At 49.6% G+C, this 12,932-nt stretch overlaps 5 protein-coding genes across 5 annotated transcripts; all 5 read left to right on the plus strand.

The window, feature by feature from the left end:
* Nucleotides 1-940: 940 nt before the first annotated feature.
* Nucleotides 941-3,358, plus strand: TEOVI_000321500 (cullin 1, putative; the record flags this gene model as incomplete). The annotated part of the gene is made up of 1 exon (XM_067226161.1): nucleotides 941-3,358. The coding sequence occupies one exon, from the start codon at nucleotides 941-943 to the stop codon at nucleotides 3,356-3,358; it is 2,418 nt and encodes an 805-aa protein (XP_067082262.1).
* Nucleotides 3,359-4,636: 1,278 nt separating this feature from the next.
* TEOVI_000321600 (Dynein light chain type 1, putative) lies at nucleotides 4,637-4,909 on the plus strand (the record flags this gene model as incomplete). Its single annotated transcript, XM_067226162.1, has 1 exon — nucleotides 4,637-4,909. One exon carries the CDS (start codon nucleotides 4,637-4,639, stop codon nucleotides 4,907-4,909), a length of 273 nt encoding a protein of 90 aa, XP_067082263.1.
* Nucleotides 4,910-6,000: 1,091 nt separating this feature from the next.
* TEOVI_000321700 (A/G-specific adenine glycosylase, putative) lies at nucleotides 6,001-7,533 on the plus strand (the record flags this gene model as incomplete). The annotated part of the gene is made up of 1 exon (XM_067226163.1): nucleotides 6,001-7,533. One exon carries the CDS (start codon nucleotides 6,001-6,003, stop codon nucleotides 7,531-7,533), a length of 1,533 nt encoding a protein of 510 aa, XP_067082264.1.
* A 268-nt stretch (nucleotides 7,534-7,801) lies between these two features.
* On the plus strand, nucleotides 7,802-9,850 carry TEOVI_000321800 (Galactose oxidase, central domain containing protein, putative; the record flags this gene model as incomplete). Its single annotated transcript, XM_067226164.1, has 1 exon — nucleotides 7,802-9,850. One exon carries the CDS (start codon nucleotides 7,802-7,804, stop codon nucleotides 9,848-9,850), a length of 2,049 nt encoding a protein of 682 aa, XP_067082265.1.
* A 252-nt stretch (nucleotides 9,851-10,102) lies between these two features.
* Nucleotides 10,103-11,974, plus strand: TEOVI_000321900 (Mitochondrial import receptor subunit ATOM69; the record flags this gene model as incomplete). The annotated part of the gene is made up of 1 exon (XM_067226165.1): nucleotides 10,103-11,974. One exon carries the CDS (start codon nucleotides 10,103-10,105, stop codon nucleotides 11,972-11,974), a length of 1,872 nt encoding a protein of 623 aa, XP_067082266.1.
* Between the last annotated feature and the right edge of the window lie 958 nt (nucleotides 11,975-12,932).

Here is a 12,932-nt window from a genome sequence, read left to right on the forward strand (position 1 = left end):
TGTGTTGCTGAAGGAGGGGTCTTCTGGTGAACCGGCTCCGTTTCGCTAAAGTTCCCTTAGTTTTCGGCGGCGGCGTTACGTGGTCAGAAATTGTTGTGATTACTGCCAAGGCACTGCGGTAGTTGCTGTGTTAACACGCTCAGGGACTACTTAATCTTTTACTGAGCTGTGCGCTCTCGTGTTTGCACCGTTCTCCATGGGTTGCCTAACGGAACAGCACTGTGTGCGGCAAGTCGAAGGAAGTAATTAGCCATGCAGGTGAGAAGATGCCACCCACACCAAGTGGTGATGTTACTGGTTCCGTGGGTGGTTATATCGACTGAAGCAAACAAAAACATATGGTTATAGTATTGGTTTTCGCAACTGTCGCTTCAGCTGCGGCGGCTGACGAGGCCCACAGGCTGTGAAGCACTCGTCGGTGTCGACCCTTTTTATCTTTCTTGAGACCGCACTTGTCAAACATTTCATCTTGATACCCCTACTTGTAGGCAGCGCGGCGCCTTTGTGGTTTGACATTTGGCACCACTAAACATGTGTGTTGTTGTCTCAGGGTTCGGTCCTCCGGCTACGTTTAACGGGGGTTATGTGAGAATGATAGGGGAGGGTTTCCGTTTTTCGCCACCATCTGGGTGATGTGGGTGGTGGCGTTATCAGCTGAAATACAGTTGCTGTTTGCGCGCGCTGGCGTCAGCAAGGGGGGATATCGTTATGGTCTTAGTACTTTTATTATTTTACTCGCACAAGTGTTTCTTGGTACGGAATGGAGTCGTACTCTTCGTATCAAGTTTCTTACGCTTTACCATTGCTGCTTAAGTAAAGAAAAAAATAATCACCATTATGATCTGTATCTGTTTGTACCACGCTTCAGTGAAGGCTCAAGGTTATCTACGTAGTAATACACGTGTATATTGCGCGTGGGAGGAGAGGCGCTGGTAAACGGATGGAGCAGACCAACCATGACGATGTCAGCTCTGCTGAAGTTGCGAGGGCTTACTCAGGATCTTTGGGTGCATCATCGTTTCAGTTTACTCCCCTTTGGGAAAGCGTTGACTACGTTTGTAGTATTATACTAAGTTGGTATGACTTCCCTGATTTCAAAGGTGGAGAGGCGCTGCAACAGCTTGTGCGTGCGTACACAATCGTCTGCCGGTTAGTTTCTTCCCCTTGTGCTGGGTGCCCACCACTCGCTAGACCCTCAGTGGAGGGAGATATTGTTACTGCTGCTGAGGTTACGCAGTCTTTGGTGGTTTATAGCCGTATCTGCGATATGATACGCAAGAGACTGGATACCGTAGTTGGAATGCGCTTCAGGGATGCTGCGGAACAGCCACCCCCACGTCTTCTGGAGGACTACATTGTCGAATGGAAGAGGTTCATTACTTCCGTCAATATGCTGAAATTCGTATTTTCTTATCTCCACGGACCATGGCAGAAATATGGCGTACCACCTGGTCTCATGCAGTCCACTGAGGTAATTGCCCTCAACAAGTGGAGCGAAATGTTAATGAACACTAATTTTCAAGAGGCCCTTACCAACCAGATTTTTGAGCTTGTTGCCATGGATCGACATCACCATCCAAACATGGAAAGGGCTCAAATTCTTCGGGAAGTGGGCCATGCTTTGGGTGTGGTAAGTGACGCAAGGAGTAACTGGTATGTTACCCTTGTGGAAGAGCGCTACCTCCGACAATTAACCGATTTCTGTAAGCTTAAGACTGAAGAGATGAAACTGGGTGATGTTGAGCACTATATTGAAGAAGCCCTCACCATTTTCAGGGATGAGACGGAGCGCGCCATTCGCTTGCTGGCGCAGAGCTCGATACAGCCGGTGGTCCAACGAATAGCTGAGGTGCTCATCAATGACGAACTTTCATTCTTGGATGAGTTCATTTCCAGTGAAATAGTTAAAAATAGGGTGACTCAGCTGCGCCAGTTATACTCGTTGCTTTCACAAAGTCAAGTTGGACTGAGACATTTGAGGGATGAATTTAAAAAGTGTGTCATTGAAAAGGGGCGTCGTGAAATCAATGAGGCGTGCGAAAGGGCTAAGAACTCGAATACTGGCGTTTACCAAGTTGCCCTTGAAAAAGTTATTTCAGTGTACAGGGATTTTCAGTTACCAATGAAGGCCTTCGGGGATAAGGGGGATTTTGAGAAGGAGCTCATTGATGGGCTTCATAATGTCTTAACAGCTTGTTCCTATCTTGACCCCCAAAACATGTTGGGACGTGAGGTGGCGCGATTTGCTCACAACGAACTGATTTCCAGAAAATTGGGGGTCCGCTGCGAAGAAGACGAAGGAAATATGAATAACATTGTTATATTATTTCGCGTTCTTCCCACAAAGAACCTGTTTGTGGAAACATACCCTATGTACCTCTGCTCACGGCTCCTGTCTACTGAGTATGTTGTTGAAAACGAGCGGTTGCTTATACAGGAAATAACACAGACGGGAGAATGCACGAGAGATTTTATGAACAAGTGCGCAACGATGTTGAATGACGTGGGGGAAGTCAGTGAGAGGCTGTCAGAACAGTTTCGAGAGAAGGCGGGACTGACGGATTTGAACTTCCACCCAACTGTCCTGAATAGCTATTTCTGGCCAAATTTCTTACCTGAACCCGAGATGGCTATTCCTGGTTACTTGCAGATGAAGTTGTTGGAATTCGGGAAGTTTTTTCAGGATGTGTGTCCGAGACGCCACATCAGCTACGTCAACAGGTTATCACAGGGTGTATTGAGGTTTAACCTTTCTGATGCTTCTCCAGTGCAAGGCTTGGACATCTGTGTGGGCGTCCGGCACCTACCGGTTGCTGAGTTATTCAACTGCTGTGCCGAATGGGAGCTTCAGGAGCTGATACAAAGTGTAGGAAATGATAACTCTAACAGCTGTTTAAGTGCTATAAATGATTTTGCGAAGCACGGTATACTCGATATTCACGAGGAGGGAGGTGTGACGTTGAAAAGCCACTTGCGGGAAGTTCTTCCAGGCTGCCGTGTTTCCATCGGACGCACGCCCGACATCAGGAACAGAAAGATAGTTTTGCATGAAACGAAGCTCGATCGAGAGACCAAAGTGGATGGAGCAGGTTCTTCTGATTTCTCACCAGAACGCTACGATGTTAATACCACCACAGAGCAGATGGTAGCATTGTCCACACAGGCCACGCTTATTCGTGCGTTTAAAAGTGAAGGGACTGCTTCTTTTTCGCAGTTGTTCGAAAGAGTCGAGAATGAGTCACCGGCGCACTTAAAGCCATCGATCCAACAGATGAAAGTAGCCTTGGAGTTTCTCATCAGCCGTGAATTCGTCCGAAGAAATGAAGACGGTACAGACACGTTTTCGTACGTTACATAAAAATTTTACTTTTGCGCATTGTTAGAGCTTCAGCTTGATGTTGTTACTGTTCGGCAGAGAGCTAGGACTTTTGACAGAGAGGTGGGAGTTGTGAATACGTTTGAGCGGATCAGGGTCTAGCAGGAAGAGAGAAGACCCCTTCTGTGTTTTTCGTTTCTACTCGTCGACAATTTCGTCTCTACTGTGTTTCACATATCGTAAGAAAAGAGTGAGTCTGATCTAAACTGATTGCGTGAATGGAAGCAATTGTGCCGCGCCGAGTTACCTTTGAAAGGAGAGCGGGGAAAGGGATGAGAACGAGTTTTTGACTGCACTACTGCTTTTCATCATTTTCCTCACCGGAGGAATTAAGCCCCTTCGCCGCTGTCGCATTAACCCTAACTTCGAAGTAAGATCGCTAGTACACGGGTGCGCCTGCATACGTAACTGCCGTCTCTGTGTGTATTCGTGCTGTTGTGCACCCCATTTTGAAAAGGGGCGTTACTTGGAATCCAGCCGGGGGCTTGCTGCCTTTGAGATGCATAGGGAGAAGCAAGGCAAGGGAAATGTTTTTTAATAGTGGTAGATCTTTGTTTTTTTTTGCCTTTGCCAGCACCTGCTCTTTTTTAACGCCGTTTCATGACGTGGTACGATTCGTGAAGACAACCTTTTGACTGTTACTTCATCCGCGTTGGGTCGCTGGGGAAGTGGAATTGCGCAAACGGCCTTCCATTGGTTGTGGGTGTCGTCGAATTTTGTGTATGCAACCTTTACTTCTCTGTATGTACCAGGCCTCCGATGTTGGTTGTGTTTGACCGTGTTCGTGTATGCGGTTGGTGGGATTGTTAGGGGCCAATCGACGTGGGGGAGAGTGATGAAGGAAACCTCATGTGCGTGGTGTCAACATTCTAATGTTTGTAAGGAGAAGGAGTTGTGGATATGTTTTTCAAAGTATTGTCGTGGAGAAGCGAAGCAACAAGGCCCGTAATTGTGCTTGTTAACTGGTGTGCGTCTACGGGCACATTCTTTTGCCTTCAGTCCATGTTCATTTTTTTGTGGCCTCTCAGCAAGGGGGAGCGATGATCTTTCAAGAAAACTGCTTATCTTTACCCTCCTTTCCTGTATACTTACTTTTCCCTCCTATTTTTACACGTTGTAAGTCCTGTAAACGATTCGTTGCCCTACACCGGCATTGGGAGGCAAAGCGTCAACGCAAAGCAAGAGGAGGGAATAAGTCTTCACAAAGTACTGGAAGGACACCCCGAGTTGTACTGCCAAGCTCGCAGGACTAGGCACACAATGACGCAGCTCCCCTCAGCAACCATTAAGCTCATAGAGATGCCGAAACATATGGAGAATTATGCCGTTAACTGTGCGCAAGACGGTTTTACGAAGTACTACACCGAGAAGGACGTAGCCTCTCATATCAAGAAGGAGTTTGATAAAAAGTACGGACCAACGTGGAACTGCTTCGTTGGACGTAACTTTGCCAGCTATGTTACCCACGAAACGAAACACTACATATATTTCTACATGGGGCAGATGGGTGTGCTTCTTTTCAAGTCGTCATGAGGACCTGTTATTGTTCCGCACATTCTACGTCAGTGCCTTCACTACCCTTTGATGCCCAATGGACCAAAGGGTGGCATCACTGATGATTTTTGTTCCCCTTTCCCTTCGCTCCCGTTTAGTGTGTGTTTCGTTTCTTCATAGACCTAGAGTTGTGAGGAGTGTAGGACGTGCATTTGTCTCGGTTTCAGTGCTTCACCTTTCAGTTAAGACTGCTCTTGAAACTTACCCTACCCTTAAAGCCCCGTTTGTCGTCGTGTGATTAAGGAAACAAGAATGAAATGAAGCAAACTTTTAAAAAAAGGGTGCTAAGAGGAAAAGGAAAACGTGAAAATGTATATGTTGGCCAGAACCGGAGGGGTGGCGACTCTTGCGACTTCTTCCCAAGTGGTCTTCCCCCTTCTGTGGCTTCGATTTGTTCTGTACATGTCGTTATTCGTAAATATTGTATATAGAATAATTCATTGGCTGCAAATTCTCTTGCGAGGAACTCATCTTCGTTCCTTTGGTTTGATAAGTGTTACATCCTGAAATTTTAACGGTTCTATTTGACACCCCCCCTTTTTTTTTTCTTGTGACTCTTTTGGGGATGGCCTATAAGGTTTAGATGGCGGCACGGAAACGAGGAAAAGCTGTTCAATTACTTGCACATGGCTGATGGTAGACACTGTTTTCCCAAATAAAAAAAAATTTAATTCACATGCAAGGCCTTGTGCGGAATGATGGCCGTTGCTGTGCAGTGAGGGAAACCAGCTGTAGTTGTGTGTTTGTGTGTGTGTGTTGCTCTCTTTCTGTACAACTTTCCGTAATGCTTTGGGAATGCCCGCGATTTTTGCTGTTGGGTCGGTGCTCCGGGAGAGACGTGGGGTGGGCTCCGTTGGTTGGCAAGGATAACCTTCATGTTAGCCCGCGGGGCGAGACATGGGTGTTCACTCCCGATGGATCGAGAGGTCAGTTTCTCTCGATGGTGTGGCAACTGCGTAATTTTGGCGTTCGCAGTTAACTCTTGTTTGGAGGTGAAGTCACATGTGCCCCAGTCTTGTTTCACTTCCCCCCGCGCGGCCTCGCTCTGTCATTGACCACAAATATCCCTCATGAACTTTCCCCTTCAATTTTCACTGAACACACCCCTCCCTAGTGCTCAATCGCGCGTGATCGTGACGAGAAACGGTTATGGCAGGCCAGCTGTGTGCTATCTGGTGGTTTTCTTGAAAAGTTCATACGAACTGTTATTAAAGGTTGCGCTGCCCGTCGGGGAGTCCATGCCAGCGATGAAAAATAATTGTGCCGACATACGGCAAGCAACAATTGAGTGGTTTCATACCAATCAGCGCCGCGACCTACCGTGGCGACAGACATTTTCCGACACAGATGCGTGTCATCCGGTGGTACCCGTTGTTACTCCTCTGACTGATCCCTATCATGTGTGGGTCTCAGAGGTGATGTCGCAGCAAACGCAGATGGACACTGTCATTCCCTACTTCAAGCGATGGATAGCGGTCTTTCCGGATATTGCCACTTTGGCTCGAGCCACAGAGGCGTCTGTCATGGCGGTTTGGTCGGGCATGGGCTATTACCGCCGCGCGCTGTACTTGAAAAAAGGCGCAGAACATGTCATGAAGCACTTTGGGGGCTCATTGCCAACTACTGCGGCTCAGCTACGTGCAATCCCTGGTATTGGCCTCTACACTTCGGCGGCTATTGCTTCCATTTGCTTTCGTGAAAGAATTATTTCAGTGGACGGTAATGTTGTGCGTGTTTTGAGTCGGTTGCGCTGCGAGAGAAATTTTGACCCCAAGTCCGCCAAGAGTATCAAAGAAGTATTCCACTGGGGGCAGGAAATTATGGGGGAGGGTCCTTGTGACCGCCCCGGGGACTTCAACCAAGGCTTAATGGAGATTGGAGCGAGGGTATGCAAACCGTCCGGCAGGCCGCTTTGTGAGGAGTGCCCGCTTCACCGTTATTGTGGGGCATACGCCGCAATGCAGAGCGGTGAGATACCTTCCATTGAGGGCGTCATTCCACTGAGAGCGAAAACACTCAAAAAGAAGAAAGAGCATGTTTTTTGCTTAGTTCATGAATTTCGAGAGAAAACGGCGGGTGACAGTGCGTTGAAGCGGCGCTTCATTGTTGTACGGCGTCCAGAAGAAGGGCTCTTGGGCGGTATGTTGGAATTCCCCTCCAGGACGTATGTTTCTTCACCTGATGGTGGTACTGACATAAAAGGGAGCAGAGACGTTACCGATGAGTTGCGCAAGAAACTTGCTGCTGGACACAAAAATGTAGTGGAGGTCGGGCATGTTCAGCACATATTTTCCCACATTGATATGCGTGTGCTGGTCTATCACGCTGTCTGGGATGGGCCGTCGTTAGATTGTGGTGGCTACACGAGGGGCACGGACCCCAGAGTTGCTGCTCGACGCCCTTCCGAAGAAAAGATATGCAACGCCCTGAGAAGAGAGCTTTGTCTGGACTCTTCACGCATTTCCGTGAAGACGGAGGAGGAGATAAAGGGTGCTGCTGCTAGTCGCTTGTTGCTGAAAATACTTGACAAGCTAACTCCACTTAATTCCGAAGGGAGGGTGCGAAAACCATCAACGAGGAAACGACCTAGATTGGCCGGATAGGAGTTTCCAATCAATTTGGCCGAACCGGCTTCTGTGGGAGGATATGTCGGAGCGGCGGTACTCCACCTGTGTTGCACGCACACAGAAGAAAAGGAAGACGTATACGCATGAGCTGTAGTGCCCGCTGTGGTGCCGTTGGTGGATAGTGAGTCATTGTACTATTTATGTAAAATGGGAGACTTGCCTTCACCTCTTTTTTTTTCTTTTCACCGTTTATGTTTGTCCACTTAGTTGCCGTTGTTTTCCTGCCTCCAACGAGCAAAATAGTATGCAGGCATGGTACCAATTCGGATACGACGGTTTCCCGTCTGGGGACGCACGGCGTCGCTTCTACTGCCAACGTGACGACCCGTGTGATAGCGAGGAGGAGCAAGAGGGGTACGACGGCAACGACCGACCAATCTACTACTATCCTATGCGTGACAGCGAGGAGGCTTCAATCGCAAGCGCCCCAATAGCGGAAGAGGAGGAGGATGCGTTACTACAGCAACTCCCTACAAGTCCGTTTCCGATTAATATATCTGTCTGCAATGAAATTTTGGGTAGGTGTGGTGCTGATGTTGTGCCACTAAGGACGATTTGCGGTGACACTAGTGCGGGGGAGGAGGTTTACTTCTTCGTGCATGGCGGTGCGTTAACAGCAACCGGACGCGTTACGAATGCATCGGAGGTGGTTCGTATCAAGGGATGCACGGGCGGCAAGGAATCGGGTGAAGCGGTGACTTCCGTGGCCACGGATGCTTCACTGGCGGAAGTTATTTTTTCGGTGTGTGGAGGCAATCCCATTTTTCACGAGTTGTACATGGGTACCAGTTCCTCCTCCTCACCGCCAGCGCGTTTTGGGCACTGCACGGTTGGCATCCAAGCCCCTCCTTGGGTTGAAGCGCTTTCTTCCCGTTGCCGCAGCGATTGTGAGTTGTATTTATCGTTAGTCATTGGTGGTGCCTTTGTTGACCAGGTTCCGAAGTCTTTCCACGATGTTATTGCACGTGATTCTGTGCTGTGCGAACCATGGTTATGCGCAACAGTCCTTAAAGGTAACCTGGGCTCCCCGGGGGCCGATGGGATCCGCGAAAAGAGACAGCGGCCCTTGACTGAGGTATGTGAAGAACCTAAACAATACACACTGCATGCTCCCCTGCCTGGAATGACGGGACTCACCTCCACACCGCGATTATTTGCCACTTTAACACCATGGCCAGTTGCCCATCGTGATCCAATTATTACCTCCTACGCGTATATGGGCGGTAGTCTTAACGGTTGGGACCCGTTACCTTTATTTGGGCTGTGGTTGCTGCATGTTGACACTTTCAACTGGAGTGTTTCGGTTTCTTTGCTTGAGACGCTAGGCGAGGAACCACCTTCACGCTTTGGACACTCCGCTACCCTTGTTAATGAAAAGGAAATATATGTGTTTGGTGGCATCGGCACCCGCCGCACTTACTTGAATGACCTCATGGTTTTAAACTGCACAACGAAGGTATGGCGGGAGGTGTACGCACCTTCTTGTTTCTCCATACCTCCCCGAGCATTCCATAGCAGCGCTTTGCTTCCGGGTAACTGCACCGTAGTTATTGTTGGAGGTGAGGCAGAAGGTCGTCACGAATCTAGTGTCTGGAGGTACGATGTAACCCGTGGTGATTGGCGTTTGTTGTCATTCCCATTACTTGAGCGTGCTTTGCGCCCCCCTCGTGGGGCATGTGGTGCTTCCCAAACGGGCTGCACTGTCTCAGCCACCCGGTTGCTGTGCGAGCGGGAGCGACTAACATCAGAGGGGAAAAATTCACTCGACGACGCACGGCAAATACGCGTGGATCATTCTGATATGAGTTCGTCCAACCGACCCAGCAGTGGTGAAATGCCACGGTCGACGACATCGGGCGTGCATGTGACTAGCCGCACATTCTGTTCCTCTGGACCGTCGATGGGTGGAGATACCCCCAACTCCCCTCTAGGTGTCTACTATTTCGCAGCCATGCATGGGTCTCAGCCCCAGGTGTTTACTGTAAAGGATGGCACGTTGGTGCTGGGTGGCACGAAGTCTCCCGGCGTAGCTTCGCTTAGCTGGATTCCAGCACGGACCTACTCGCTTAAGGAGTGCGCAGCTCTATGGATTTGCACTCATCGGGAGGGATTTTTGGAGGAAGCGGGGTGCCGGCTCCGATCACCCTGTGATGAGGTTAGCCAATCTGAGGCATGCCACTACGGTAAGAGTCCGGTTGAGGGGTGCTGCGCTTCGTTAGTGGACCGCTCGCTTGCGGAGGATCAGCTTGACAAATGGCAACGTAGCGCCCGGAAGCGACTTCGTGGCCAATGAGGAGTCGACTTATCCCCTCCTTCGGTCATTTGTTTTTTCCACCTTGCTATCACCCGTTTTCTTTACCGTTAACGCACTATGGACATGGAGTGGGTCTATTTCCCCCCGCTTGTTGAAGCAGAGCTTCGCCTGTTCTACCCTTCAACGATTTTATGTTTCCATCTGCTTTACGCTGCCGTTTGCATTGGTTCGTACTATGCCTCTTTCCCCCCCTTTCTGACGACATCACAAGAGAAAACAACACACACAGACATGTCTAGTGACGCCACTGCTGCCGCAGTTAACTGGTCCCAGGGTGACGAGGGCGATACAGCTCTGGAGATATGCGTGCCAATTGTCCTCCCACAGTCGGGGCGTGCGAAGGAACTCACTGTAGAAGTGAAAGATCTCGCTGTTCTGCGGGTGTCACACCGCGACACGATCATCTTACAGTGGCGCCTCTACGAACCAGTGGCGGAAGAGGTCGAGTGGCGCGTGGAGAATGAGGGCTCCCTTCTAATCATGGACATGGTGAAACGGAGCTGCGCCGTGTGGCCCTGTTTGCTTGACCTCCCAATGCGTGCTGATGATAAGTTGCTCCGTTCAACAGCGGAACTTGACAATCTTTTCCGTGAGCACCACCCGCCACTTCCACCCGACCCTTCTTTGGAACGCAAAGGGGCTGGAGCTGCCGCCGTCGACAAGGTGGATGGTAACGGCGGTGAGGCAGGCACGGCTGCTGTGGGTGGGGAGGACGACCTCGAACGCCTTTTGGAGGAGGCCGCCGAAGAGGTTGTGGGAGAGGGTGCCGCCACTGAAGAAAATAACGACAGGGAATTCATCAACGCGGAGCTGGAAAACTGTAGGACAGAGATTGAGGAAATACAGAAGAAACTCGACGAAGTTATGAAGACTCTAGAGGATGGCGCCGATGGAGAAGCCAAACAACAGGCTCTGAAGCAGAAGACGATTCTGGAGGAGATGCTAAGGTTACACTTTGAAATTTGTGAGAAACGCCGCTTGCCATCCAGCCTTTCTGGCTTTATTGAAATTACCCAGCTCGACATACGTAAGTCGCGCGTTAATGTGGGTGAGCTGTCGGAGGAAGAAAGGGAGGAGTATGCTTCTGATGAGGAGCGCGCAATGACTGCCCACGAGCTCATGACAAGGGGCCTGCAGCATTTTGAGCAGCAGGAGATACAACCGGCTCTTCATTTCCTTCGTCTTGCGGCTCTTCATCACAACCATGACCAGAGTACTATAATCCTCCACAGCATTTACTCTCAGCTCAACTCACCTCGTGGTGCGTTCATTCTTCTGAGACGTGCCCTGCAGGACGATAACATCAGCAGCACTGCGAACCTGAAGGTTGCCGAACAATTTGACGTAGGTGCCCGTCACTTCCTTCCTATGTTTCCCGCAGCGCTGTACTTCTATCAGCGCGCTGCAAAGGCTGGCTGCGTCAGTGCGATGCTTGCAATTGCTCAACTGTATTTGCGTGGTTGTACCTCATCCACAATGCTTTCCGCCAAGCAGATTGAAAGGCTAAGAAACACTGATATGTACCAAGAGTGGTTACAACGTGCTATTGATCGAGGATGTGGATCTGCAAACTTTGTGAAGGGCTGCGCACATCTCAAGGGTGAGCACGGCTGTGTGAAGTCGTATAAATTGGCCAAAGAATATTTGGATAGGGCTACTGCAGCCCAACCTAAAATTGCACAGCGGGCTCCACAGGTCTACGTTATGCTGGAAAAGTTACGACAGGAGGAGGAGGGGGTGGCCTCACTGAGCGCATCTACATCGCTCTCGCTATCGAAGGGTAATTATGCCAATGGCCGAGCCGGTACAAATGGTGACGGTGACGCCGTTTGTGTGACCTCATCCGTCGAAAGACTGAACAACATGACATCAAAGCCGTATGCCTCAGCGTCCGCTGGGCCGGGGAGACTAAAGAAGGGCAATCAAAGGTCGGGTGCAAAAGCATTCTGGGAGGGTGCGGTCACGACCGGGCTGACACTCTACAGTCTATACACGTTGGCCTTCCCCGTGCGCCTGCTGATCCTTCCTCACATCTACACACTGTTGAGTCATGTAGTTGACCGCGTTCCATGGCTCGCCGCCTCACAACCTCTCCAGTTCTGATGATCAAGGAGAGGATAGGCATTTGTCGCACTGCCACTTTTCACATGCGCTATTGCCCTCATAACATTGTGCATACCTGGTCTACCTGTTTGTACAAAGCGGGAGTGGGCGAGGAGGATACTGGTGTTACCAGCGGCTGATCCCCCCCCCCTACAACGGAGGCAAGGGGCAACGACAACAATCAGGGAGCATTTCCGCATCTCCCTCTTTTACCACCATCACTATCATCAGCGACAACATCACACTCATTCTAGCCTGACGCTGAGGAGTATGAATGATTGACGAAAGTCAAGGTAGTGATAACCGGAGGGGGGTAGCAAAGAAAAAAAAATAATTCGTTAGCTTTAAAAGGGGCTACCAGGCAAGAACGGACGTGAGTTGGTGATAAAACGTGTTAGTCGGAGGAAGTAAATAAGGATGCGATTTGACACTTTTTTCTTTTTTAATTATTGTTAGGTAACAGTTATCAGCGCGAGAACGTCCCCGGGAATGGGCACAATATTTAGCTGCGTCAAACATATGAGGTCTGATCCAGGGAGTTTGCACTGGCGACGACAGGAGGGGTAGCGACTGGTCGTGTTGTTGTGCTGCGTGTGCTTTCTCTTTCAATATGGAAAGTGCCCGTGAAGCCCATAGGGCGGTGTGAGTGCAATCTGATGGGTCATGAGATCACAATGGTTTTCCCACGGAAGCGTGTAGGAGTGAATCAGTCTTTGCTTGTTTAGCTCTTTACACCCCTAAGGCGTGCTACTTTATTAAGTTGTTTCTTTTTTTCCTTCCAGAAAACAAATAAAAGAATATGTGGATTATCTGCTGTCCTGATTCGTGCATGATCTTGCCCGTTCTTACGGCATCTCTTTTCCTTTGCGTGATTGCTATTTTTCGTTTTGTCTCCCTTACTTACCTTCCTCTCTGTGGGTCCTGCGGCTGAGAGGGTGCTGCAAGCCGCTTTTTTTTT

Source organism: Trypanosoma equiperdum (assembly GCF_001457755.1).
Source record: "Trypanosoma equiperdum strain OVI genome assembly, contig: ctg_691, whole genome shotgun sequence".
In the NCBI taxonomy this organism is placed as follows: domain Eukaryota; phylum Euglenozoa; class Kinetoplastea; order Trypanosomatida; family Trypanosomatidae; genus Trypanosoma; species Trypanosoma equiperdum.